The sequence below is a fragment of the Netta rufina genome (genome assembly GCF_964035555.1).
Source record: "Netta rufina genome assembly, chromosome: 15".
Lineage (NCBI taxonomy): Eukaryota > Metazoa > Chordata > Aves > Anseriformes > Anatidae > Netta > Netta rufina.
The window spans coordinates 17,409,967-17,437,806 of record NC_140138.1 but is presented as its reverse complement, the minus strand read 5'-3'; the positions used below and the strand labels follow the sequence as shown (position 1 = coordinate 17,437,806).

Genomic DNA, 27,840 nt, shown 5'->3' with positions numbered 1-27,840 from the left:
CTCCGTCTCTTAATTTCTGGCAGAGCCTGGGGACTTTGTTTGGGATTTGGGCAATTTTTGCACTGCCAGCAGAGCCGTGGGGCTGTGTCGTAAGGCTGAGGAGCGGCTGATGCATTCCTGTATTTACTTAATGAATCGATTATGTTCTTTCTGTTGTTTTCTCATCTGCATCAGCGGCTCCTGCCAGCCGAAGGAGGGAGAGTAATTTGTCTCTTTGTGGGGAGAAGAAAAACACAAAATAAAGCAGTTCCTTGAGACAAAGACATTGTCATAAAATAATCAGTGGAAGCGTTGGGGAACAGTGCGCAGAGAAATGAGCAATCCTGAAGGAACGGCCTCTCGAGGCAGAGTTATTTTTCCTGTAGGACTGTGGCAGCCCCTCCACCTGCTGCCCAGGGCTGGGTGCTCCGTGGTGGCCGAGGGCAAATCCCCCCAAAACCTGGCCCATGCTGGGCTCCCCCAGCGACACCCTGTGGGGCTTCAAGGACTTTCTGGCAAGGTGGCCCCTTGGCCAAGGACCGCTGTGGGTTTTCCTCACTGTCCCTGAGGACTTTTCACCTGGGATGGGACAGCTCACAAGGCTGTGCCACCAGCTCCCCTTGTCCCCCCTCGAGTCCCCACGTGCGCACCTGCAGCACACCCGGAGAGCCCCCGCTCCCACCCACGGGGCAGCTCCTACCTGCCGAGACGAAGAAGATGCCGGCGCTGAGGATGACGTTGTGTTTGCTCTTGTAGAACTCGCTGGCCGCCACGCAGAGGCCGCCGAAGAAGAGCAGCCCCACGCTGAGGATGGGGAAGATGCTGGAGGCTCTCACCGCACCTGCGGGGCGAGGAGCGGGGCACGGTCAGGGGCCGGCACCCCCAGCCCCATGGCAGCCCCGGGCCGGGTTGGATTTGGGGACCCTGCTGGGGAGGGACCCCCTGGGCTCGGCGGCACACAGCCCGGCTCACCCCGCGGGGGGCTGGCAGCCACAGGCTGGGTCCCAGCCCCATGAGGATGCCCTCGCAGCCCTCACAGATGCGATTCTGGGGGCAGCCCAGCACCGCTCCCCTTGGGTGTCTGCTGCTCCTCTTTCTCCCAAGCTGCTCTCGAGCCCTGCATCAACCACGCAAGACCTGTGATTCAGGCCTCCAGGCACAAAACCTTTAAAACGATGATTTTTTTTTTTTTTTTTTTTATTTTTTATTTTTTCTCCTGCACTATTTCAAGGAATTACCTCTTGAGCCTTGTCATGCAGCTAGCACTAACAATTTCCCTCCTCACTACAAAGCACGGCACCTCTGGGTTTTGGCTGTGGCTAAGAGCGGATCCTCAGGATTGCAGAAAACCTCCCAGATCTCAAGGGGCCGCCAACGAACCCACAGGCACTGCACTGCCAGCCACAGGGGTCAGGAACCTGTCACCTGTGTCCCCAAACCACTGCAGCTGCATTTACTTACTTATTAAAATTGTTTTCTGACTTGGGGAGGAACATGATCTAAATGAACAAAAAGCCCAAGACCCAAAGCCCGGCAGGGCTGGTGCTGTAGCCCCAGGCCGGGCTCCATCCCTAAATCAGCAGGATTAGCTCGGGCAGGGCCTGTCTGCACGCTCGGGGGTCACTGCAGGGAAGGGTCTTTCCTACATGCCCTATCAGAAGTTCAGCTTCCAAACTGACTGCAGCGAACAATTAATGCAGCAAATCCCTATCTGCTGCTAAAGCAAAGGCACCTAAAATACACCTTGCCTTGGTTTGGGCTCATCCCTCTCTTAGGGCCCTTATTAAAAGCACAGAGATACAGAAGCCCCATTAAAATGCCATTCCGGGGGCTTTAAAATAGACTTTTTGTTTTAACTGTGGGAGGGGGTGGGAGAAGAACTTAAACGCTCAGCTCCTAAAATTGCACACCGATTCCGTTCGGCACACTCCCCTCCTAGCTGGGTGAGCAGAGCCGATGGCTCCCCATGGAGAGCTACAAAATGGGGAGCTCAGCGCAGCGCCCAGACCAGCAGCAGCCCCGCAGGAGGGGCAGGGGGTGCCGGGGTCCCTTCCCCTGGGGTGTCAGCAGCTGAGCCAGCCCGGAGACCTCAGTGCTTGCACCCGCTGCCTCATATCCCTGCTTACTTGGCAGTGTAGGTGTTAAAGGCGCCCTTCTGCCATGCGGACCCCTCAGCCTGTCACCGTGTTTGCCAGCAGGCTGGGCAGTGCCCCTGTCCCTTCGTGTGGGTGCCCGGGTGGGTGCCGCCGTGCGTGGAGCCGGGGCTGCCACCCCTCGGCCTGCTGCCAGCTGGGGGCTGCTGGGGGGCTGCTGGGGACGGGGCTCGGGGGCAGCGCGCAGAGGGAGACTCACGGAGGAGATACTCGGCCGTGTCCTGCTCGTAATCCGCGTCCTCGGGGAAGTGGTCGATTTTCTTGCACACTCCTCGGAAGGTTCCTGAGGAGACACAAGCCAGGAAGCCTTCAGATCCCTCTGCGCTGGGGGCGGCGCTGCATGGGGGTGCCCAGTGACCCCTAACCACAGCCCCCCTGCCCCGGGGGTACCCGTGAGCCTCGGTGTCACCCCCCTGCTCCAATCCTCCCAGGGGCAGCCTGCAGCGAAGGGCAGCACCACCCCTCACCAGCAGCACCCACCAGCAGCGGCTGCCTGCCCCTCTGTGCCCGTTAACACCACTTGGGGCGCAGATTGACTCTGGAGATGTGATTTTTGGAGGCATGGGTAACTTCATTCAAATTACCACAACAGGTTTCTCGCCTGCTTTCCATTCCTTGCTGCTTCTCAGCTCTGCTTTGTGCCTGGGACGCTGGCAACCGCAGCAGATGCTGGAGAAGGCAGAGTCACCGAGGGGACACGGCCTTACCCTGCTCCAGCCCCCTTCACACAGCCCCTGCACTGCAGGCACACACGTGTACACACACACACACACCATGGGCAAGCACCAGAGTCACAGGCGAGTGCCAAGGCTGAGCCACCCACCCCACGGCATGGCCCAAAACCCCCACAGCCCCACGCCTGCTGCCCCCCTCCTCCTGCACCCAAAACCCGGAGCGGGGGCCGAGCGCAGCCCCGCTGTGGTGGGCACCGGCAGCGCTGCCTGGAAGCCCTGGGGAAGGAGACAGATGCTCTGGCATCTGATGGCCTCCCACTTAGCATTTGGGAAAAAAAGGCTCTCTCTTTTTTTTTTTTTTTCCCCCTGATTTTCCCCCCCTCCTGGCTCTGAAGCAAAACAAAAGCATTTTGCCTTTGAACGCCTGTTTGCTTTGGCTTTCTCTTCGCTGTGCTTTAGGGCCCAGCTCTCTCCTGTGCCAAAGTGGTGCAGTTGTGCCATGAAAGGAGAAAGCCAAGGACGAGCCCGGCTCAGCCAGGTGGCACACTGGGGACTCGGTCACTACAGGAAGGGAATGGGGACAGCACGGGGGGGTCCACAGAGGGGAGATCCTGACAGGTCACACGTGTTGGTGGGGCAGCCTGAGAAGGGACTGGCTGCATACAGTCTCTCTTCTTTACTGTTTCTGCTCATCCATCCAGCAGCCTGCTCCGTGCGCTACCGATGTGCAGTCAGAGGGAAATCAAAGGCATTAAAACAACAAAAAAAAATTGGCTATGTCCAGTTGCACTTATGGATTTGTTTTGATGGATGCAGCCCGTCCCCGCCTGTGGATGCTGAGCTCCTGCTCCCCGTGGCAGCCCTCCAAGGCACCGAGCGCTGCTGGGGACAGCTCAGGGCTCGGTGGAACTGCAGCACCTCCGGGGTCCGGGCAGCTGCGGTGGGTCCTGTCTGCAGGACTCTCAGAGCTGCCTTCTCCGGAGGAAGCAGCACACAAGTGCCAGGGTATGCCCGGTGCTTTCTCTGCAGCATTGACAAATGTTGTCCTTGACGTTATAAATGGGTAACCAGGCACGGAGCACGGCTTCCCCGAGGTGTCAGGGCAGGCTGAGGTGGGAGGGATCCCTCTTGCCATCCCGTTCGGGTTATGGCCCTTCCACAAAGCTGCCAACGCTCACGCAGAGCTTGGTGCAGGACAGATGGCAGCAGGGGCCCTGCCAGCAAACATCTCACAGCCACGCACTGCAGTGGTGCAGGTCCCGGGGACTTGTCCCCTGCTCATACTGCTGTGCCACCGACTTCTGGCTTGCCAAAAGCCATTGCAAGATGCACTGCTCGTCCCATGCCCCATCCCTCTCAGAAGAGCTGTGTCCACCTTCACTGATCGCTTTTCCAGCCCGCAGCAGCTCGATGGGAGCAGCTCTGTGTGACAGCAGCGCCAGGCCATGCTGGCTGTGTCCCCTCTCTCGTGGGATGTGCTGCTGGGGGACAGGGCGCTGGGCGAGAGAAGCCATCCTGCACGGCATCCCCAGCAGCACACCGTCAGTCTGCTCTCCAGCTCCAGCTCGGGGGAGCTGAGCATCGTGACAGGCATCAATTAAAGCCTGGAGATGAAGCTCTGGAGGTGGCAAGCTGTCATCCACGCGGAGACGCGGCATCGGAGGGAGAAGCGCCTGCTGCCGTTGCTTTGGGAACTGCGGGCGCTGGGGAGGCTGAGGATGGGCGGCACGAACGGGTGGGGAGGCACCGGGCACGGCAAGGACAGCAGCCTCGGCACAGCCTCCCTCCTCCTCCTCCCCTGCTCCTGGCTTTCCACTCACCTTCTCCTCCCCTCTCCCCGTACCTGCCAGCCAGGCTCTGCCCCAGGCCCCCCAAGCTTCCCCCCAGATCTCTCCCTTTCCTCCCCAGCTGTCACCCAGCCAAGGCAGGTCCTTGCTCTGTCTCAGCACCAGCCGAGCCCACCGCCTGCACTGTGCTGTGCCAGTTTGCTGTCCCTGACCTGCAGGGGTTGCAAAGCTCCCTTTAGCAAGGGAAGCCCCCCACAGGATGGTACAGGATCTCCTCCAAGTGCACAGGCTCACAAGACAGGGACGTTTCCCTCTGAAATAACCTTCTCAGCAGGCCCATGTGGCCAGCACTCATTATCTGATTAACAAGAGAAAACTTTATCTTGGAGCCACGTGGGAAAGGAGTTTGGAGACCAAGCTTTGGGTGCAGCCCCCCCCGGCTGCAGGATGCCATGGCAGGGGTCGAGCTGCCCAGCCTGGGCTGCTGCTCCCGGCTGGGATGTGCAACCCCTGCTGCAGTGCTGCCTGTCCCACCAAAACACTTTAATTGCCACAGACATAAAAATCTATATTTTTTTGAGAAGTGACTTTCCCAGCAGAGGAACAGAGCCTCTGCTCAGCTGCAGGACTGAACTCCTGCCTGCAACCTGCGTGTCTGGAGGCTTCTTTAGAGGCAGTGCTCGTGGGGCTCGCGATGCTCCTGGCCTGCCAGCCCCTCACCCTGCAGCAGGTTTGCCAAAATCTGCCCCACCCCGGGGCCAAGGGAGCCCTCCCTGCCCGGGCAGCTCCCCCCGCACCCCCGGGCGCTGCCTTCGGGGCTCGCACAAACGAGGGCCGCAGGGAGCCCGGCCCGGCCCCGCCGCATCCCTTTCACGCCCCGACATTTATTTCGGGTTTTTTGCTCCCGATGCTCGTTACCACGGCGACCGCGCGGTCACCTGGCGCACAGAGAACGCCCCAGCTCCAAAAAAATGCCCGGGCTGCAAGCACACAGTGCACACACAGCACACAACACAAAAACACAGCTCCCGGCCGGGGGCTGCAGGAGGGGCTGCTCAAACTACAGGGCTCCACGCACCATGAACCCACCTGGACACAACTCGAAATTTGGGGCTTTCTCCTTGTTTTACAGCAGGAGCCCTACCAACAAGAGCACTGCGGGTGCAAAGGAAGAGGGTTTGGGTTTTGTCAGACCTCCTGCCCACTTTTCCTTTGGCAGGGCTGCAGTTGGGGGCACAGCCGGGGCACCCACCCCCAGAAACCTCCAGCTCCTGCCAGGGCACCGGGGCAGGAGCAGCCTGGGACTCACCAGGACGCTCTCCTGGCTTGCTGCAGGCTCAGCCCCGTACCACGGCCAGCACCCAGGGCAGTCCTGGCCCGTGCACGGCACCCAGCGCAGCGATGCTGCCCGAGGGGCTGCTCGGGGTACAGCTGCCTCCCCAACACCAGCACGTTCCCTGGGGCTGGGCTCTTCTCTTGCTGCAGGAGGAGAAGGCGAGCTGCTGCTGGGCAGGGGCTGCTCTGGGGATGCTGGGCTCAGCCCAGCCCGCTGGCCTGGCATTTCCACAGCTGATGCCCGTGCTGGCAAAGTGACCCTGCTCTGCGTGCGTGAGTCACACCACCTGGGCTTTAATTCGTCTGCTGGCTGGGAGAGCTGGAGCAAAGGCAGAACGCTGCTGTGGTTATCCATTCCCCGCTTAGCTGCCTCTGTGCTGGATCTGGGTAATTTTCTCTCCCTGTCAGTGTGAATCCCGATTAGCCAACTTAGCTTATTGCTGCGCTTCCCTGCCCAGAGCCTGGGCTGTTTGGCAGCTGGCTCCTCTCGCTGTGACTTGCACAGCCCTGCTCCAGAGCCTCCACTTGCCCGCCCTGGCACTGGCCAGCTTCTCCCATTGCATTTTTCTGTGCTGAATAACCAGATCCTCATTCCCTTCTCACTAACCCACAGGGCACATCCATAACACAGGACTGTGAGCAAGCCCAACTCTCCCCATGCAAGTGCATGCCCTGTGCCCCCCAGATGTGCAAACGGACGTGGACAGTGCCCAGCCAACAGGCAGTGGTGAGGAGCCTGGGGAAAAAAGGTTTGAGGCAGCTAGCTGGAGGAGAGCCAGCCGTGAAGCCAGCAAGTTAATCCTTTGTCGTATTACATTGCCCTCCCTGCTGCTGGCTTGCTTTGCTCTCCCTCAGTCCCTCCTGCAGGAGGGAGTCACGGCTGCACAGCTCGCTGCTCCCCTGCACCCACCCCGCAGCAGCCTGATGCTGGCTGCAGAGCCCCACGGCCGCACCGAGGGCAGGAGGAGCATCCCCAGGGCTGGGCACATGGGAGCCTACCAGCAGCCAAGAGCAGTAAAATACTCTGGCACTGAGTGTCCGAGACGTACGGAGCAGGGCGAGCTCGGGATGAATCATGCCCTCTGCGGATGAGTTCACCGCGGCGCTGGGCCAGGCCGGCCCCCAGGAGCGTGTCCTTCAGCAGCTCGGCTCCGTGCTCCCCGTGCAGGCTGTTTTGACGCCTCTGCTGTGTAAGAGGGCACAAAGCAGCCCCCTGCCCCTCCATGGGGCTGGAGGAGCCCAGCCACCCCTGATGTGATGGATGAGCAGAGCAGGGGGGAGCAGCCGGGGTGGGGGGCACCTGAGCAGGTCCTGTTCTCCTGCTCCTGCTCCTCTGGGCCCTGCAGGGTGCATCAAAGCTTTGGGCACCCTTTGGGGGCTTGGGGCAGCATGAGTATCCCCAGCCTTGCTGCTGGCCGGGTGCCACCTGCCCTGAGTTGTCTCCTCCCCTCTCCCTGCTCAGCCCCATAGAAATCCCTTGGAAGTCCACAAGAAGCATTTGTTCGTGTTCTGCAGCACCAGTGAGCTTCGGTTCACAGTCCTGATTTAATGGCACTGCTTTAATCCAGGGGCACCTCTAGGTGGGCAGCTGCAGGGGTGCCCCCAGGGTCCCCAGGCAGGGCAGGGCAGCCCTCCCCAGTTGAGGAACCTTGCAGGACACTTCACATAAAAAAACGGTACGTGAGAACTGGATCACCAGCGTGCAGAGCGGATCTGCCTGATTCCTCCAGCCTCACCATGGCCCTGCCTTTCAGGTAACGTTTAATTTGGAGGAGATGAACTCACGTAACACATTTTGCATTCTCTCATTTTGAAAAGGCATCCATCCCCTGCCCCCCGCCAGGCTCCTGTTCGTCCCGTGCTCTGCAGGATTCCTCCATCCCTCTCACCCCGTCGGGTCGGAGCACCCCGAGCAGCCCCTGCCCACCACCAACACCTGCCTGGTGCCCAGAGCGCGCTGCTCTTATGGGGTAATGTTTCCTTTCAGCAAGCTTTTGTTGCTGCTGCTTTAGTTCATTTGTATTGCGAAGTACGTACTCTCTGCACTGCATTTATCAGAGAATGCAAAGGCAATTAATTGATTTTATCTCAGGTCTTTTTCCCCTCAAAGCACTTTCCCCCAGGGAGGGTTATTGGAGGGGGGGGCAGGGGGAAGGAGGGGTTTGCGACAGAACTATGATTTTCATGATGCTGATGGTGGAAACACGGCCAAGAATATTGATCACAACCTGGAAAGCCAAAAGACTAAAAGGCTCTAGTTTGGGTTCTAAAAATCTCATTACTTCTCATCCAGTGAAACACTTTTCAGGCACTGTTCTGGCTGTTGCTGCTCCCTCGGTGTGGGAACTAAGACCTGGGGAGATGAGCAGTATTCCTGCCATCCCCATCCGTGAGTTCAGCCCTCCTGCAAGGTCAAATTTCAGGCCTGGACTCTTGGCACACCCTGGTAAGCTCAGGCAAGTTGTCTCATGAGCCATGGCCTACAGGAACGGCTATCCCAAAGACAATTTATTGGGCCTAACCTGCATGGAGCATGTGGTGTGGCCACTGTGCCTGAAGTTCTCTGAAATTTAACATCCACTGGAGAAGCAGAGGTCAAAGCTCGGCTCCAAAGTGCTGGGTTATGAGCTCAGGCACTCAGCTCCCTCGAGTAACAAGAGCAAGGTACCTAAATATCTCTAAGGAATTAAAACTTCAAGGCTCATCTTTTTTTACCTTCCGCCCACCTCCCAGATGCCTGGGGAGTTGGAAGGAAATTCATCTTTATCCTTCCCCAGCTTCCCGCTCTGCAAGGGATCCCGAGGCTGTTTGCACAGGGTCCCTGCTGTGGAGCTGCAAAACCTCGGGTGGCTGTGGGGGGCCCGGCCACCACCGCAGGGACAAGTGGCTGTGCCATGGGGATGGTGGCACCGAGCAGCTACTGCAGGGCACCGCTCCTGTCCTGGCAAGAGGCTCTCAGCCCCAAAAGCACCATACTGCTGCCAGACTGGGCTGAGCCTGCACCATCTGCCCAAAAGCAGCTCCCTGCAAACCCCCCCAGTGCTCCCAATTTAAGCGGTGGGCACAGACTGAGTTTAGGGCCGCTGCTCTCTCATGTAGGGCAATGCCCCAGCACGGCAGAGCTCTCCCAGCCCTTGCTGCCAGTGTCAGTCACCCCAAGCCTGGGGGCACCCCTGGGCTGCTCCCCTCTCCCCGAGAGCTGGATGTGAGCAACGGCGCCCGCAGGCAGGCTGCCGCCCCCAGCTCCTCTGAAACAAAGCCCAGCACAGCGCTCACCTCCTCACCGCTACCTCCTCAGCACAGACAGGATTCAAACACAACACGAGCGGCTTGGGGAAGCGAAGGGAAGGTGGTGGGGCTGTTACAGGCTCCTCAAACCAGTGGTGATGGCAACTCAGCTGGAAGAGCTGCTTGATCCGAGGATGCTGCCGAATGCACCTGAATGCCTTGGGTAGGTGTTTGCTCAGCTGGAGCTTGCTCTGCTCCCAGAGACATGGCAGCCTTGGGGACTCAGGTGAGCAACCTGTCCCCACCACGAGATCAGCTTTGTGGCCCCCCAGATCACGGGCTGTCACCTCTTTACAACGCATCTGCTTGCACAAACTTCATTGGCGAGAAGTTAAATTAAGACGAAGCATGTGTGATGGCTGGAAAGCTCCCTCTGCTCCTTGTGGGTTGGGATGGGTTCCCCAAATACTGCCCCAGCAGCAGGACGCCCCCCAGGACACAAACTCACACCAGGACCAGCTCCCCCCAGCACATCCCCGCTTCCCACAGTGGCCCCGTGCCAGATCCCCAGCGGGGCGGTGGCGCAGAACCTGGCTCTGTCTCTTTCACACCCTCTCCCCCTCTCTGTGGTGGTGGTTGGTGTCTCAGCAGAGTCACCTACACAGATATGCATTTTCTGAAGGATTTTTTTTTTTCCCTGGTAAAAAAGCAGTGGAAAAACCCCAAGTCAAATTAAACAAGTGCAACAGCAAGGAGGCGGCAGAGGCGGGCTCTGCGGTTACAGCGCCGGCCGGGTGCTGATGCTGCTTCAGACAGGAGCTGGAACATGTGCAGCAGAAGTGCAGCAGGACCTGGCCCTGGGTGGCGAGGACCCACGGCTCGGGGGGCAGGGAGCAGTGCCTAGACTCATGCCCCCCAGCCAAGGCTGACCGTGGGATGCCCCAGCCTGGTGCCCGCTGCCATGGGAAGCTCAGCGAGGCACACGTGGGCACTCCGGGGCTGGGGGTACACAGAGACCTGCTCTGCCACACGCTGCAGCCCCCCACCAGCTGGAGATGCAGCCCTCCTGGCACAGACCCAGCCAAGGGGTGAGCCCAGAGCTCTGTGTTGGAGCTGGGGGGGCCCAGGCATCCCCGTGGGGGCAGCTGTGGGCACGGCCAGGCTCTCACACCAACGGGTGGACTGGGAACTTCTGCCAGTTTTAGCCAGGGATGCTCCAGCGCCCAGCATGTCACAGACTTTACTCCCTCAGCATTGCTAAAAGGGAAAAAAAAAAAAAATCTACATTTTGACAGTGACTCATCATCTCCCATTCTGGAATCTGTGGGGTTGCTACAACCTACACAAGGCACTTCAGAAAAGCAAAACAATTCTGAATAATAGAGGAAAAAAAGTTTGAAAAGGATGGGTAATTTCTAGCACTCTTCGAGGGTTCAGCTTTGGTTTTCTCATTATAAAAGTAATCAGGTAACGCACCGGAGCTGCCTTTCAGGTCACCCCCACGCTCCCCTGGGTTTCCTTCCCATCAGTTGAGCTCACCAAGGACCACAGATGCCCAGCGATGGAAGCAGCTGCTGGGGGTCGGGGGCTTTCCCCCCCAGAGGTCAATGCAGCAGGGCAGGGGTGAGATGGGGACCAGGACAAAGCCCCCGTGGCAGCTGGGGAGCCCCCAGGGCACCAGCACCGAGAGCAGGCTGGGGGAGCTCCCAGCACTCCTGAGGAAGCCGTTTCTTGTTTCGTCTTTAACAGCAAATAAACATTGATTTTTATTCTGAAACGTAATTGACATTGCCATGATAGCAGAGTGAGGGCTGGTGCCACCAGAATCAGTGTAAATAAGCCACGTGCTAGAAAGTAATGAGCTTTGCTGATTGAGTTTATCCTTTTAAATTAATACAACTCCAGGATTTTTTAATCTTTCATTTGCCAGCTCAGAGATACTGATGGCAAGAGACAGGCAGGAGTCAGAGCTAGGTCTGCCCGAGGCACAGGCAGGGACCACCAGGGCAGGACCCAGCCCTCAGTTGTTCCGCAGACACCAGGTTCGGGTGGGTTAACCGGAGAGCTCCAGGGAAGGGTTTGCCCCCCAGCCTGGTCTGTGGCTGTGGGTGGCTGGGGTGGCCAGCTCAGCCCCGGGAGACTCCTGGCTGCTGAAGCTTTCTACAAACAGGACTGGGGAAGGCGTTTCCACCCGGCAGCGGGGAAATCTCTGCACTGACCCGGGGGAGGAGGGCTCATCTCAGCCCCCTTACCCCTTCCCAGCCGCTGCAGGGAACTGCCCCATCTGACCCCCCACCAGAGCCAGCCACATACCCCCAGGCCCCATCCTCACCATTTTACTATGCCACCCTGTTGTCTGGCCACATCCAACCCCAGGCTGGGGGGCTGCTGAGCGCCCATGGGGGCTGCTGTTGGCAGCCGAGGTGCCCAGCACGGTTCTGCCGCCTGCCCCACGCTCCTCTGGCCTCTGCCAAGGGTTTGAGGCCCAGCTTCCACCTCCAAAAGCCGTGCAGCCCCGTCAGCCCCGCAGAAGGGACCAGGCACCATTACTGCAATGCTTCATTGACCTTCTGCCCAGTGTCAAGGTTGGACTCAGCACCCACCGGACCCAGCACCCTTCCCCACTGCTCCCAGACAGCCCTGCAGCTCCTCTTAATGCTGGGCTCTGCTTCCCCACGTCCCGTCCCACTCCTCACGATCATCTAAGCAGCCTTAATGGCCTCTCATTTAACTTACTGAAACTCACGCCCTCTCCTGCTCTTCTTTGGACACAAATCCCATGCCCCAGCTCATGCCGTTTTCTCTCCCTTGCTCTTCCACTGTGATGCTTTTTGGTCCTCATTGCCGCAGGTCTCTAACCCAGCCCCACTGTGTTGGCAGCCATTTCTCCCCATCACAGCCATTACAGAGCCACATGCAGGACTCAGGACTGTGCCCAAACTGCCCCTGGTCAGACTGCTGCCCAGCTGCTCAGAAAGCAGCCCTTTAGGGGTGACCCTCCTGCATGGAGCACAGCAGCTCCCATCCGCCGCCCACCCTCCAGCCAGGACCAGCCCCAGGGCATGAAGCCAGCAGCAAAACAGGAGGGAGGAACCAGGGCACAAACAAGTCCTCCTCCCGCATGAAAATGAGTGGTGAGAGCAAAATTTGTCAGGAAAGCAAAGGGCAGACCTTTAATTGCCTGCACATCACGGCTGCAAGCTGGGATAACAAACCAAAGGGACGGGACTGGCTCGTTTATTGGAGCACATTTGACCCGTGTAGTGTTTGTGAACCCTATGGAGAGATCTGTACAGCCAGAATGCTAAAAATCAATGAAAAAACCCACTCAGAAAGGACAAGGTGGAAAGACAAGGATCAAAAATTAAAAAAAAAAAAAAAAAAAAAAAAAAAAAGATCCTGTCTGAATTAATGGCCACTTGTTTAACCAGAATTAATATATAGAGAAGGAACAAGCTGTGGTGCTCTGGTGTCTGCTTCAGCCCCCTGAGCTGTACCAGAGGACAGATTATACCAGAGGCTGCTTAAGTACCTATTTATAATAAGTAGGAGAGAAAGCTGCATTATGATGGGAAGCTGGAGGTTTCACTTCACCAGTATTAAAATGTCCTCTGAATTTCTAAAAACCTATAAATGACAATTTCATAGCTCTGAAGCATGGCATCTCACACAGGGAGCGCTATTTTAGACTGTGTTGACAGCTGAAGGGGAATGGATCAAAAAATTAAAAACTAGTTGCTGCTCAGGTCCAAGGAATCGTGGCTTGATTGCACTTCTTATGGGCAAACAGAGTGAAGTTCAAGGCACTAACATATATTCTCAGTGCTTTAAAGGCCAATTCACAGAGCAGAAAACAATTATAAGCCAAATCAGTTCGGAGAATAGATTTAAACATAAAAGCACAGCTGTGAATAGGGAATGATTTAAGAGCGTTTTACCCCCAAATTCACAATGGAGATGTGGGTTTGCACCAGTTTAAAAGCTGCCTGGTTAATATGTAAACAGCCGTAAAAATAAAAACATGCCCAACAAAAAGAAGAAAGGAGATATTCATAACTCTGAATTTAAATCAGCAACTCAAAATTGTAGAGCGCTGATAAAGGACGCAAACAAACAGTAGAAAAACCATCAAAACATCTTTCCCTGATGCATTAGGATGAACAACAACAACAGAAAGGAGCAATGCTATCTCCTGTTCCTAGACAAAAACGGCAGAAGCGTTAGTCACAGGACGGAGGAACGTTAAATAACTGTTATAACAAGTGCGACATTTCATATGCAGCAGAGTCACATCCCAGCGCTCAGAGATGCCAGAAGAGCCGAGCAAGCAATTAGCACCGAGGCTTCTGCAGCTCTGGGGTGGGGGGGGGGGGGAAATCAGCTCTGCCAGGGGTCCTGCCCCAGCCCCTGGGGGTCCCCAGCCCAGGACCCAGAGGTCGCTGCAGTCAGACCTCCACTGGATGGGATGTTCCCATCATCACACATGGAGAGTGATGACAGGACACCCAAAACGAGGACCACAAACATGGGGACAGGGCTGAGGCCACTGGCAACCACTTGCCTTGGTGCCACCAGAGGAGGACACTGGGGACATGCAGGCGAGGAGGGACCCAGAGAGCTGGGGCAGCCCGGTGAGGTGGGAGAGCTGAGCTGGTGCTTTCACCCATCACAGCGTGGAGTAACAGCACCAAAAGGCTCTTCCCTATTTCAAGGTGAAGGGACTGCTTGGATGCGTGGCTAACAGCACCATGTGCTCGAGGCGGACGTTAAACGGCAAGGTTTCCAAGAGGCAAAAGGCTGGGACAAAGCTGGGATGAAGCACTGTGAAGAGCCCAGCTCCCACAGCACGGCCCACCCGTCCCAAGAGAGGTCTCTGCCCAGCAGAGAAACCACAACAAGATTTAAGAGGGGAAGGTGAAGCCTGGCCAACTGGGCTCGGAAATGGGCAATTTTCAGGGTGAGCGCAAGCACTCAGCTCAGCAGGGATCACGGCCCCAGGCTCTGGCACATCCCAGCACAGGCAGGACCGTGGCTCCCCGCCTGCCCTCCTGCACGCTCTGGTCCCAGCCCCATGCCACTGATGCCCAACTGCATTTTGAGGGCTGTGAACAGTAAATCAGTTTTCAAAGGAGTCACACAGTACAGACTATCAAGGCTAAAAATATGTAAATCGCCATGGAAAGCGCTGTCAGAGCTTCAGCGAGACTAGGAAGATGCCAAAAGGCAATTTAGAATTTTTGAGCTCACTGCACGAGGCATTAAAAAGGTCACTATTTCTGAAATAGGGATCTTTACAAATAAACACATTTGCTCAGGACTCGGTGAGTCATGCTGGAGCGGAGCACAGAGCATTTCCAACCTAATGCTTTTGACAGGCCACGAGCAGGGCGATCTTTTCATGTTTACAGTTCATCAATAGTTTTTACAGCCACACAGTCAATCTTTAAAGCACATTTAGCCTGGGAGGAGGCTTGGCAGGTTGTTTTCCTTGCAAAAATGATATTAAATTTCTTTTTTCTTTCTCTTACAGTGCTGATTTGAAGCTAAGTACTTGAACTTCAAATATGGGATTGCCACTCCAACACCTGCTTTTTTTTTTTTATATACTTCTTGTCACTTCTCCCTAACAATATAAATATTTGAAGTTTTCAGCTGATGCACTAAAAGGGACTGCATCCATCAAAACCTATTTGTTTCAGGGAGCTCAGGGGGAATCGTGCTGCTGGGCTGCTGGCACAGGAGCAGGGACGCTCGTGAAGGGCAGCGGAGGCTCTGCTGGTCCCTTTGGCCAGGAGCAGGGAAAGGAAAGATGCTTACAAAGAGGCACCTCCCTGTGCACAGCCACGTTCCCCAAAATTCAGAGCACTTTCCATTAAGCAGTACTTGTCCCATCCCACTGTGCCCTGGAAGACTTCACCACGGGGAATGCTCCTGAGCTGTGCGAGCAGCAGCGTGCTTGGTGCCTGGTGAGTGGGGTCAGGGAGGGCTGCAGGAGCAGGGGGGCTCTGCCCATTACACGAGGGGCACCAGGGCACCACGAGCACCTTTCCTGAGCCACCCTGGGCAATCATCTCCCCCTCTCCCGCCTGCATGTGGGATTTTGCTGCCTCAGCCTCCTGCTCTGCCCACCCACCTGCAGGGCAGTGCTGCAGCCTGAGCCCCCCGAGCTCCTGCACTCACCTTGACTGCAAAAGGACCTCAGCTTCCCTCAGCGCCTCAAAGCACGGTGCGCTTTGCTAGAGAAACTGCAGGGCTTTGAAACAATTCCAGCTCCCACACGGCTCTTCCCTTTTCAGAGGCAGCAGCCCGATATAGATTTGAGGAGGGGGGGAAGGAGGAAAAAAAAAAAAAAAAAAGTAAAAGACCCTGAGAAGCACAGGCAAGCAGACAGCTCCGCAGCTGGTGCCAGAGCTTTCCATTTCCTTCCCACTTTGCCTTAATTCACGCACCAGAGCCCACCCTGCTGCTGTTGAAGCTAGGAGATGTTTTGCCATCAGCTCCAAGCACAGCAGGTGCCTTCCCCTGCCCTCGGTTCAGGCTCACACAGGGGGCACAGCTTTGCCCCCAGCCTTGCTCAGCTCACAGCACACATCCTCCAGGGAGAGCAGTGCCCTGTGGCAGCACTTTTAATGGGTCTGTCACAGCTGCAGCTCAGCAGCCTGCTTTATGCTCCTGGCACACACCTGCCCTCCTGCTGATGCACCTGTGGTGGCTGGGGCTGGGGGAGGCACCAGGCTGCGCCCGAGGGCAGGGCTGGGGCTGTCTGTGCAGCTTGGGGCCAGCCCCAGTGCCTGTGCTGGGTGTCAGGGCCCCCACCACGGCCCTGGAAATAAATTCTGCATGAGAGGAGCTGAAACGACGCGCAGCCAGGCGCTGATACAGCCCAAGAGGAGCTAGCTAAGATGAAACCCAGAACCCAGCACAAAGCTCCCAGATGCCAATGGGACATTCTGCTTTTCCTACTTTGTTGCTCGTTCTGGGGGTGAGATCTGTCCAAACTGACAATGCAGATGGTTTCTAAGTGAGTGTCAGCTCTCACCTACCATGAAACCCCCTTGCCTAAGAGACAGGACCGCTCCCTAGCCCCCTGTGGCACAGCAGGCAGTACCCGATGTGAGCACCGAGCTGCCGCAGCTTTACCAGCACCGAGCTGGCACCAAACCGCAGGGTGAGGGACACCAGCTCGGACATACCAAGAGCAGGTGACGGCTGTGGGCACCGCACAGCTCAGCAGGCAGCGTGCCACCCGCCGCACACCCCAACGCGCCGATCGCTCCCTGGGGAGCAGAGCTCCCGCTCGGTGCCGACAGAGCGGCTGCGAGAACGCGGCTCCCGGCGGAGGCGCTGACACGTCTGTCTGTCACTTCAGCCGTCAGGGAGCTGGGACAAACACAGAAGCCACACGGCACACGTCTACATGGGTGCTGGGGCTCATCGCGGCAGACCCTGCGGGTCCTTCCCACCGCACCCTCCTGGCCGAGCTGCAGGGCACACGCTTTGCACAGCAACACTGGGGATTGGGGCAGGCTGGGAGATGTGCAGAGTGGATATTGTTGAAAATGAACATGATGAGCGTGCACAACACCCCCCTCAGGGTCTCATCGCCATCCCCACGCCCTCACTGGAGCGTGCTTCAATTGTTTGGTGACAGAGGCAGAAGGTACGGGTCCTGTGTCCCCCCCAAGTGAAGGGATCTCACACCTCAGACTGCCATTTTCCTACCCTGTTAAAGGCAGGATCACTCTTGCCCTTCAGCTTTTCCTGTTGGAGGAAAGGCCAAAGAGTTATGCAGATAAAACACTTTCCTCCTTGGCTGGAGCCTGCTGAGGAATGAGAAGAAACTCCCCAGGAGTGGATGGAAGGAGGCTGCACGAGGCAGCCAGCCCATCCTCAGCCCACTGACTCACGGCAGCACCTCAGGGTGGCGGGGCCGAGAGGCGAGTCCTGCTCCTGGGAGGCCTCGGGGTGCTGCCCCCGTCCACATCTCCCCAGCTCCACACGGCTGCTGTGCTGCGATAAGGCCGGGCGAGCAGCGCGCCGCTGCCGGCAAATGGAGGGTTTGGCAAGGATGCTGCACAGCCTGGTGGCAGTCACTGCCTCGGCTGGCTGCGAAGGCAACGCTGGAGCTGTCGCAGGCTGAGGACAGCACGCAAAGACGATGGGGAAAGGGCAGCTGTGTGAGGAGGGGGCAGCCACCCTGCCCGGTGGAGCGGGAGGCAGCCCGGTGGCAGGGCAGCAGGCGGCTGGTGCAGCCCCTTGTGATCGGCCGTGTGTTGGCGTGGTGTGATGTGCTGCTGCTGCTGCTCCTGCGGGGCACTGACAGCTGCCAAAAGCTGGGTGAACAGCGGCCAGCCTGGCACTGGGGGGCTGCTCCAGGCTCCCTCCCGACCAAGGAGCAGCCCTGTGGGGAGGGAAGGAGGGGGCAGCCCCGGGCCTGCAGGGTGGGTGTGGAGGACTCGAGTGGCACGACCAAGGTCCCAGCAGCGTAAGGCCATGCTGATTTTAAAAGTTAAAATGAGAAACGCTTTAAAAGGGTAGTCACTTGGTGGTAACCTCTTTGGGGGTTGCTTTCCCCTCCCTTTACGGTTCCAGGCACGAATTGAGAGTAAAGGTACAATTATGGGACAATTACCAAATCACCAAATAAACTGGAAGAGTGAGCATTTGCAAGGCACGAGCCCAAATGTCACCCTCAAATGCTGCATTTTGTTAGTGTTTTCTGCAGGCTGAGTCACGCCTTGTGCTGCTCATTCACCTTCCCTGAGCTCAGGGATCTGCCCCAGGGCTGTGACTCCTGCTCCCAGCCCGATCCTGCCCTTGGAACACAAACCTTGTGGCACAAAGCAATGCCCGGAGCCCCTGTGAGGCAGCAGGGCCACTGGTGCGGTGCTACTCCTGCTCCTGCACCTCACGGCTGCTTTTCTTGCCTGCTCCCTGCCTTCCCCTGCCTGCCTTGCCATCGCAGTGTGACCCTGCTCTCTGTATGATAAAGCAGCGCGGCTCCCAGTAACCCGACGTGGTGACAGCTGAGCATCCTCTGCAGCCCGACAGCGCCAGGTTTGTCTACAGATTGTGGTGTCAGGAGATAAGAAACAGGCAATATCTGAGAACATCATCATGCGATATTACCTGTTCAGCAGCCATAATAATTTCTCCTTCCTCTCTCCATGATGACTATGAAAAAAAAAGGATATTTTCAAGCCTGACAAATGCAGTCATCCAGTGTGCAAGCGAATTTTGCAAGTGTTAGGAAGACAAACACATCTCAGCTGTCACACCACACATTTCAAACGGCAGCAAAGCCCTGCTGTGATGGGACTGCTCCACCCGGGCTCCGTTTGGTGAGCTGACCACGGCACGGTGCAGCCCCAGCACGGGGGGGCAGCCCCAAAGCATGGCCAGAGCAGCAGGGGTGGAGGAGGGATGGCAGCACTTCCAGAATTAGTATTCCTGGCAGCCACAGCCACGCGTGCACCTTGACTGCAGCGTGCACCAGCCTCTGCGAGCCTGGCGGCCAGTGGCTCGTAGAGAAATGCAGAATTCCGAGTTACCATACGAGCACTCTGTCACCGTGCTGCTGTGGTGATGAACGAGCAGGCATTCACTCACGGGAGCGCTCCTCGGGCAGCTGCTGCCTTGCATCCCCTCCTACCTCGGATAGACGAGGGCCCACAGCTGCAGAGGGCAGCCAGTGCACAATAATTTTGGCTGGGAAATCCCATGCCCAAGCACTGGTGCGCTGCTGGTCACACGATGTGCCTCTGATTCAGAAAACGTCCAAGAGAAGTTGATGTTCTGCAGCCTGTCTCCGATGTAACCAGACCAAAGGACATCGGACAGCTCAAAGCACGGAGCATACCTGGCCTGAGCTTCCTATCTTGAAAAATTCTGTTAAGTAACTGCTGAAAGCAGATGGTTAAAAGGTAACACAAATGCCAGATAAGAAAATGTATGAAGCGCCCCTGAGTCACCAGGGCTGAGCCTGGCAGCCCGCGACACGAGCAGTGTTTGCACTCACGGTTGTGTAACAGATCCCCGGCATGGCGAGGCAGCGTGCTCGTGCTCGCTCCTCAGCACTGCTCCGAAACCTCTCCTCTCTGCAGAGCCCCGCCGATGCACATGAGCCAAGAGAAGACACCAGTTGTCACCCAGGCGCTGTCATTCTTCACCACAGCAGGTGTCTTCTTAATCAAAGAAATACCTCGAGACGCCCGCTGCTGCGTTCCCCCAGAGCGAGCCGTGGCTCGTTACAGACCGTGCTGGAGGACTGCATGAAATGAATGGCAACACGGCTGTGCTCCCCAGGGTGCTTATCCTTCAGAATAGAAGCAACAAAACCTCGTGGTGCTAAGCTCAAGTGCAAGCCAGAGTGGAGCCCCCAGAGAGCCCCTAGAAGGGGACGTGGGAGCCTCCATCTCAACACCAAGCCTCAAGCCAAAGTGCAGCCAAGCACCAGCTGCAATCCTCTTCCAAGGGTCACGTAAACAATTAAAGTGACTTTTAGATGCTGCAGCACAGTTCCTGCCCTTACCAAGGTCGGAGCAGGGTAGCAGGCAGGCAGATTCCCCCGGTTCCTCCCAGCACCCATGGGTGCAGGGAACCCCTCACCGAGTGCGCACCCGCTGCTCGCACCCCGTGGCACGTCCCTGCTGGCTGCCTGCGGCACATCCCGGTGACTCCATGAGCGGGGTGGGCACCTCCCCTTGGGCATCTCTGAGGCACCCTCAGGTGCTGGTGAGAATTCCTAATGGTGGATACATCGCACCTGCACCGTGCCAATGCGCATCCATCAGGCACAGACCTCGTCTGCAAGGTGAGCCAGGGATGGAGCCCGGCCTGCCGTGTGCCCACCCCGTATTTATGGCCTAATCCATCTATAGAATTATAGGAGCAATTCTGATCTCCCTGGAAAAGGAGGCTGATGTCTATTTATGAAGTGTACCTCGTCTTTATTAAAAATCCATGGGGAGATCCATGTGAAAACCAACCACTGAGACGCAAGAAGCACCGAGCAAGTTTAACACCGTGGCTGGTTGCCCTCAGCCCATCCCAAGCAGCAGGGGCAATCATGGGGGCTCACGGATCTCAGCGCCTGGCCCCTCGCCCTGCACCGCTGAGAGGTGCCGGCGGTGCCAGGGAGCGCGGTGTGGCCGGGCTGTGCCAGTGGCCGGGGAGGGGTCTGCACCCCTGGGACCAGCCATGAGGGTGCCGTGCGCCTCCTGGAGCTGTGTGAGACCGGCACCAATGAATCCACCCACACCGTGCCGACCTGCACACTATGAAAGGCAGAAAGCTCCTGCAAAGAGAAGTGATTTGCCAGAGCTGTGTAACTCTGTTTGGCGGAGCCAAGCGTTGCCACTGCTCTCCCCGCTCCTCGTGCGTGCGGTGCTGGCATTGCCACCCCGGGCAGTGGGCAGGATCTGGCCAGCGGGCGGCCTCCCCCTGCCACAGCCGCACTCCCCAGCCACCAGCCCCAGTGCTGAGGCTTTCAGCCTTCATTAGCCACCCCTAATTATTTACAGCCATAATGGAGATAGTGACCTTGCATGGAAAAAAACAACACTTGAGCCTCATTCAGATTCAGACTTCCACCTCTATTAAACAGTAACAGCTCTTGAGATGACAGACTCTGCACCACGCCTATGCAGCAGTAAAATGCCTGTTTCTGAGCTGTTTGCAGCATACATTTTACTCATCACGTGCTGCTCACAGGCAATGTGGGAGCTAGCTCCCTACACCGCCTCGGACGATGGGATTTTTGTCCTGACAAATGCCGCAGCATCCCACAAGGGTAAATTCTGCACCCGCTCTTCCAAGCGCCAATTCCTCAAAGCAGAGCTGGTGGGAGCGAGCCGAGGCACGGATCTGCTCTGGGTACCTTCAAACCATCAGTGAGATGCGGCTGCAAAGCTGCCTGAAAGCGCAGCGCTGGCTGGCAGGCGGCGTGGGCCCGGCTCCGTCCAGGAGGATTTTTTATGGCTCTTGGCATTTGGCCATAAGCCACAGGCACATGGGGCTGGAGCAGGCCAGAGGTGCAGCCTGACTTCCACTTCCATTAGAGGACGGTAATTAATTCAACATATTCTCCACCAAGCCAAAGTTTAGGTCCCCAAGTCAGAGGCGACACCTGGGGCATCACACACAGATTGCTGACCCCATGCTCGATGCTTTTGTCCCATCCTGCTTTGACCCCAGAGCCACAACTGGCCCCAGTGCCGGGTGTGTGTCCTGCCCGTGCTCAGTGCTGTCCTGTATGGAGGGGCTTTCTGGGGGCAGGAGGGAAGGGTGGTTAAGCCTGTGGCATGGTAATTTCCTCAGGTCTTCTCAGATGGGTAACCTTGCCCTCCTCACCTTCACCCATCGCTATAATCTTAGGTGCCTCTGTTATTTAGTTTCTGTAACACGATTTAATTTGATGCTTCCTCATCCTCATACCATGGGGAAGAGGACACTGTCACTCCACCCATCCTCCCCAGCCCTCTCACACCCTCCCACTGTCCCGTGTCCCCATCCATCACCTCCAGCCCATGCTGATGCTCCCCGACATTCCCTCCTCACACTGCTGGCTTTCCCGGCTCCCCATGCATTGCCTGCACAGTGTGGAGCAGAGAGTAACACGCTCACTGTGCTGCCCCTGCGGTGACACGGAGCTGCCACGTGCCGGGGATGCCGACGTGGCTGAGCAAGGAGCTCTTGGAGCTGTACCGGAGACACCAGCACCAGCACTGCTGGCAGCACAGCGGAGCTGGACCGCGAGCGCCATGGAGAAGTGTTAGATTGCAGGACGGGCTGTTGATGAGAATCTATTACAGACACCAACCAGACAGAGGAACAGGATGAGCAGCTCCTTAAATACCCACCTATAATGAGTAGCGAGAAAAAGCGCTCTATCATGGATGATTGCAATCTCAGGGACATTTGCTTGGCGCTTTTAAAAATTAAAGATAATAACTTTCTAACAGAAACAATATTGCTGTCACCTTGGGGAAATTCTCTGCTTGGCCTCATTCAGAGGGACTGAGAGGAGCTGGAAGCAGGCAAGGAGCTGGTGGCCGTCCAGGCGCAGCTGCTTGCAGCCCAATTTAACGCCTTCGCAGAGAACCAGCTCAGCTCAGCGGAGCCAAAAGCAAACATGGGCACAACTGACTGGGGGAAAATGTCAACACAGAGCCATGCCTGTGGCTTGGGAGCTGTGGCAGGAGCCTTCCTGACACCCCAAGCTTCTGCCAGACCTGCCGAGAAGAGGAACTCAACATTGCAATTAAAGGAACAAAACTCGGGACTTTTGATATTGGTAGAAGTTGATGGGATCAGTTAAAATAAATCTGCAACCAAAAGCTTTAAGCAGAACGAGGAGGACTGCTTAGATTTGTTAGAAGAAAGGAGCCTCACCAGTGGTGTAATTTCACTACTAGATGAGGACGGAACAACTGTCAGTCACGAAGCAGGAGTGACACACAATTTTTTATTCATCACGCACTTCTGTCCTGTACCTGGCGACAAACAGGCTCCCGTATTCCATCGGGGACTAGGGAGGATGCTGAACAGCCAGTAGTAAGCGTGAACATGAAATTGGTAGGACCAAAGAACTTTGTCCCAAGAGCATTAAGAGAACAGCCTAAGGTCTAAAACAATAGGTCTAAAATGGATTTTAATAAATCTTGGCATTTTGGTGAAGTTTTGGAAGACAGGAAAAGCTGGTGAATGTCTGCTTAGACTGTGCTGGTCATCACCAGCCATGGCAATGGGCAAGGGTAGGAACCGAATTACTCAGCGTCAGCTCTGGGTTAGTGCACGGAGGCGGCAGCAGGGAGGAGCCAGGGGATGTGATAAATGGCTAACAGCCTCATGGAAAATAGATCCATCAAACATCATACATTTTTCTTGTTACGGTTACCAATTTATTTGATAAAGGAAGCCATTATCATAATATATTTAGAGCTCCACAAGCTATTTGATTTAGCTCTCCTGAAAATGTAAAAGAATCGTATTATGCAGAATCAACATCACTTTACTGAAGGGACTGGCAAGCAGATTGCAGAGATTATAAATTGTTTTCCAGTGGGATATTTCTACGTGGGATCTGTTACCAGAATAGTGTTGAGCTATAACAATGTCTTTATTAATGATAACATGAATTAATTGTGGATAAAAGGTGCAAATGGCAAAGGAAAGTCTGACTGGAGTACCAGTGAATGATGGAGGTGGGTCAGGTGCATGGGGCAATCTGGCAGCTCTGTACGGTGGGCTCATTTAGCAGCCAAGTCCAAGGCTTTCCATTTAGGAGAGCAAGTTGTAGTTCCAGTGTCGGAGGTGACGTCCTGACAGGCAGCAGCACGGAAAGGACTTGGGGTGGTGCTGGATAACCACCAGCGTGAGCTGGAGCTAAAAGGGATGAAGATGTTCCCACCGCTGTGCAGCCACTAAGAACAGGCAGAAATAAGGATAAATGGCTTGTGTGGCTAAGCGAGGCTTAAATATCACAGATTAATCTTTATGTTCAAAGAAAGTTAGGAAAATTACTCTAGTAGGAGTTACACAGAGGAGAAGGCAGAGCAGGAAGCCGTGAGCCTTGCCAGAGGGGAGCAGGAACAAAACTGGTTTGTTCCCAGCATCGTGCCAGTGCCATGGCTGTGAGGGGCTGGGACGCAGGAGCAGGGGGGGACTCAACTGAGGTGAGGGTGCTCTGAAAATGGCTCTGGGGCATGCAGGTCCCAGCCCTGCCTCTGCCATCCGCTCACAGCACCTGCAATAATATTTAAAACCTAGACGGGTTCCACAAAAACGAAACAAAACAAAAAAACAAAAACAAAACAAACAACAACAACAAAAACAAACACAAGAACAAAACCCAGGAAAAGTTCCCCAAGATCAGCAGAGGGAATGAACCGCTGGCACACACCGTGCTCCTGCTGCTGCAGGGACCCAGGGGTGTCCAGGCCCAAGTGCAGCTCAGGAACTGCCTCGGCCATGCAGCTGTGGCCCCTAAAACTGCCCCAAGCCCCCAGCAAGGGGGCCGCAGCACGGATGGGCTGGCAGGACAGAAGGACAGATGGGACAGAAGGATGCTGGAGTATCCACCGGGAGGCAGCTGAGCAGCGCTCATGGTTCTCCAGAAATGACAGAGCACTTTATTCCTGCCAGTTCTGACGGAGGAGGAAAGAGAAAGCACCACATCATCTTCAAAACCCCGCATTTCACACAGCCCCGGCCGCATCCTCCCGCTGCCTCTGCCTGTTCCGTGCCCACATGGTGCCGTGGAGCCAGTCCCAAGCTGCACCGTGCAGCAGGGAGCCCGAGGAGGCTCCCAGTGTTTAACGACGCTGAATTTAATTAAGTTTGATGAAAACTAAAGTTCTTTTATTTGCCTAAAACAACACAAGCCCTAAACAGCAATTTCTCAGCTTCAGCATCCCCAAAGTTCCGCAGAGCTCCCTACCTTCTGTGCCAAAAAGGAAGCCAAAACAACTGGTGTGTGACAGGCACCAGCAACCTGCCCCTGTCCTACTGGGAAGTACAGCGAGGTGGCTGCGAAGTATTTGCATATCAGGAAAAGTGATCGTTACAATCCAAAAGCTGCAATTTAAAACAAAGGCTGTCCTAGCACGGCAGCCTGCAAACACCTGCCTCGACTCCAGGTACCAAGTCAATCACCGATTTGTGTTTTCCAGCGTGGGTGTCTCTATAGAGGTCTGCTGCGGCTCCATTCAAGATTTATCCGCTTTTGCCCATGGGCTTTGTAGGGCCACGTGATGTGAGGTGCTCCCACGCAGGCACTGCGTGTGTGACTGACATGTATTTAAGGAGCAGCTGCCACGTAGTGAGCACCCAACGCTCGCTTTGGTCATTTCAATAATCTGCTCTCAACGCTCAGCCAGACGAGGGACCGGCGCTCGCCATCTAATTCCTTCATCGCAGCACACGTTAAAACCCTGCTGGGGGTGGGAATCTCAAGGCCCAGGTGCTTCCCAAGGAGCAGAGGCTCTGCTTAGTGCTCAAAGCAGTCTGCACCCCAGGAGAATGGGCCCTCTCCACTGATCAGAGTCACTCCCAGCTCAGGATGAAGGAGCGCAATGGTCCTGGTTCTCCAGCCAGACACAAGGAGCACGCAGCAATCTGGGGTCCAGCCAGCAGCAGACCCAGGACCCACTGCCCTGAGGGCCCCTGGCGAGCACCCCACAGATCCCGCTCCCCACGGCAGGGCAAGCAGCAGCAGGAACGGCCCTTACTGGGGGGAGCCCAGCCCTGCGGGGAGGGCAGCTGCCCCAGCACCACCTCGGCTCATGGCCCAAGGCATGCAGCCACTTCTCCAGCAACACCCGGGGGTGATGAGCAGCACCGTGCAGCCCCAGCACCAGAGCAGGTGCTGAGCACGGGGTGGTGGTGGGGTGGTTCCACGTGGGACCCCTCTGCCCAGATCTCGACTGTGCGCCCCCACTGCCTGCCTGCACTCCGCAGCCGCAAGCAAGGGATGCCAGAGCCTGTGCCCATGCGCAGCACCAGCACGGCCCTGTGCAGAGCTCTGCGCCCGCTCCTGCCCAGTCCACAAGGGACAGCCAGCAGCGGGCAGGGATGAGCCTGGCAGCGAGTGCATCCCCACTGCTCCCTGCCCCATGCCCGGGCTTGGGGCGCTGACCTGTGATTCAGCTGGAGCTCCGGCACAGCACCGTTAAACCCTTTCCTGAGCATGCTGTGCCCGAGAGACCAGGGTTGCACCAGCTTCTTCCAAAGCTGTGATTTATGGCAGTGAGGGAAGCATAAAGCATCCACTGAAAAAAAACCCACAGCCAGCAAAAATAAGAATTTTGGAAATTACTCATGCCTCCAGTGATCCCATCTCTCACAGCCCTGTCTGCTGCCTCCTCTGTTCCCTCAGCCTGAGAAGGGAGACAGATTATCTCCAATTATTTATTATGGAATTAGAGCATGATCCAAAACCTCCCTGAATCAATAAGAAAGCCCCGACTGACTTCACTGGGTCTAGGATTGAGCACCAGGAACAGGCAGGAGATTTCTGCATCTGTGGCCGTGACTCACCGAGAACTTTCCGATGTGGCAGGCGCAGCTCAGCTGCCACGGCTCGCTGGCCCCCACCGTCAGGCGCTGCTCCGGGGCCGGGGAGCCTGACAGCACCAGGGCCACAGCTCCCCGTTAGCTTGCAGGCCACCAGCCGCTGCCATTGATGTTAAAACTTAGTGCCCAGGGTGATTCCATCGGCCATTTTTTGCTGCACAGGTACCAGCACCCGGGCTCCACTCAGGCTCGCGGTTCAGCCCTGCCTGCTGTTGCTCGTGTAAATCTCAGCCAGGAACTTTGGGCTGCAACCGCCCCCCGAGCAGGGCTCTGTGCTGCAGGACCACCGCAGCAGCCTCTCCAGCGGGGTGCTGCTGCAGCAGGGGCAAAGCAGCGGGGTGAAGCTGCGAGGGCGGGCAGGCAGGAACCCGGCCGTGGGGCAGCCCACGCGGGGCGTGGGGCGCAGTCCCCGAGGGATGGAGGGAGAAGCAGCGGTGGGGCAGCAGCCGGACACCTTGCCCCGCTCTGCTGCTCCGAGGGGAAGGGCTGGCACGCCGCTGGGGCTGGGCTGCAGGACTGCTGGGCGCAGCCGGTGCCTGCAGAGCCCTCGCCGGGGAGCGGCTGCGGGGATGCGCTCGCCGACCGACCCGCGCCAAGGCGAGCCCCGGGGCCCGGAGCGGGACCTGTGGCCGCTCAGCCCCAGGCGCGCCGCGCCGACAGCGGGCACCCGCACCCGCACCCGCACCGCGCCGCTCGGGGCAGGCACCGCGGCTGCCCGCAGCCAGCCCCGCTCCCCGCCGCCCCCGGCCCCCCGCGTCCTGCGTGTGCGGGAGCCACCGAGAAAGTTTCCCCCCGGCCGCGCCGGGCCCCCCCGTGCCCCTCCTGCGCGGGCAGGGGCCGGCGGCCGGGGGAGCTCCGCCGGGGGGCGCGGGGCGCGGGGCCCGGCGCTGGGGGGTCCCGGGGCGCCCCCGCCCTCCCCCGAACTTCTGGGCTGGGCAGGGCCCCGGCGAGCGGCCGGGGGCGGCGGGGCGGCCGGCGGGCGGTCGGTACCTTCCAGGCAGCACGTCCTCCAGAGCCCCGAGTGGGTCATCACCTCCTCGTTCTTGCGGCTCGTGTCGTTGTCGCCGGTGGACTTAGTCCTGCACACGCCGCGCGAGTAGAGCCAGTAGTCGGTGCCCACGGCGATGGTCATCAGGCTGAAGGCTGCGAAGGCTCCCACCGTGGTGATGAGCATCTGGACGCCTCTGTCACACATCCTCATGCTGCTTCATCCTACGGCGGCGGCTCGCAGGGGAAGGGCCGGCGCCGCCGCCCGCCGCCGCGCTCCGCGCTCGGCGCCTCATGCCCCCGCGGCCCGCGCCGAGCCGGGCCCCCGCGGCGGCGCTGCTCGGGGCCGCCGAGCCCCCGGGCGCCCGGCCGGCATGGCCCGAGCGCAGCGGGGCGCGGAGCGGAGCGGCTCCGCCGTGCGCCCGCGGCCGGCAGCGCGGCGCCTCTCCCGGCGCCTCCCCCGCGCCGCCCGGCCAAGGCATCCGCGGGGGGCGGCGGGGGCGGGGGGCAGCGGAGGGAGGGCGGGCCGCGGGGGGGCCGCGCCGCCGGGAAACCGCCGCCCGAGGGGGGGGGGCCGGCACCGGGCGGGGACCGGGCGGGGACTGCCCCGGGGCGGGCGGGAGG

At 57.7% G+C, this 27,840-nt stretch overlaps 1 protein-coding gene across 1 annotated transcript in view; it reads right to left on the bottom strand.

Moving 5' to 3' along the window:
• Positions 1–27,430, bottom strand: part of CACNG3 (calcium voltage-gated channel auxiliary subunit gamma 3) — a gene marked incomplete at both ends in the record, with an annotated part of 28,071 nt that extends 641 nt beyond the window's left edge. The window contains 3 exons of the mRNA XM_084295890.1: positions 680–820; positions 2,332–2,415; positions 27,220–27,430. Coding sequence (XP_084152016.1) covers positions 680–820; positions 2,332–2,415; positions 27,220–27,430 — 436 coding nt within the window. The remainder of the gene's footprint in view (positions 1–679; positions 821–2,331; positions 2,416–27,219) is intronic.
• Between the last annotated feature and the right edge of the window lie 410 nt (positions 27,431–27,840).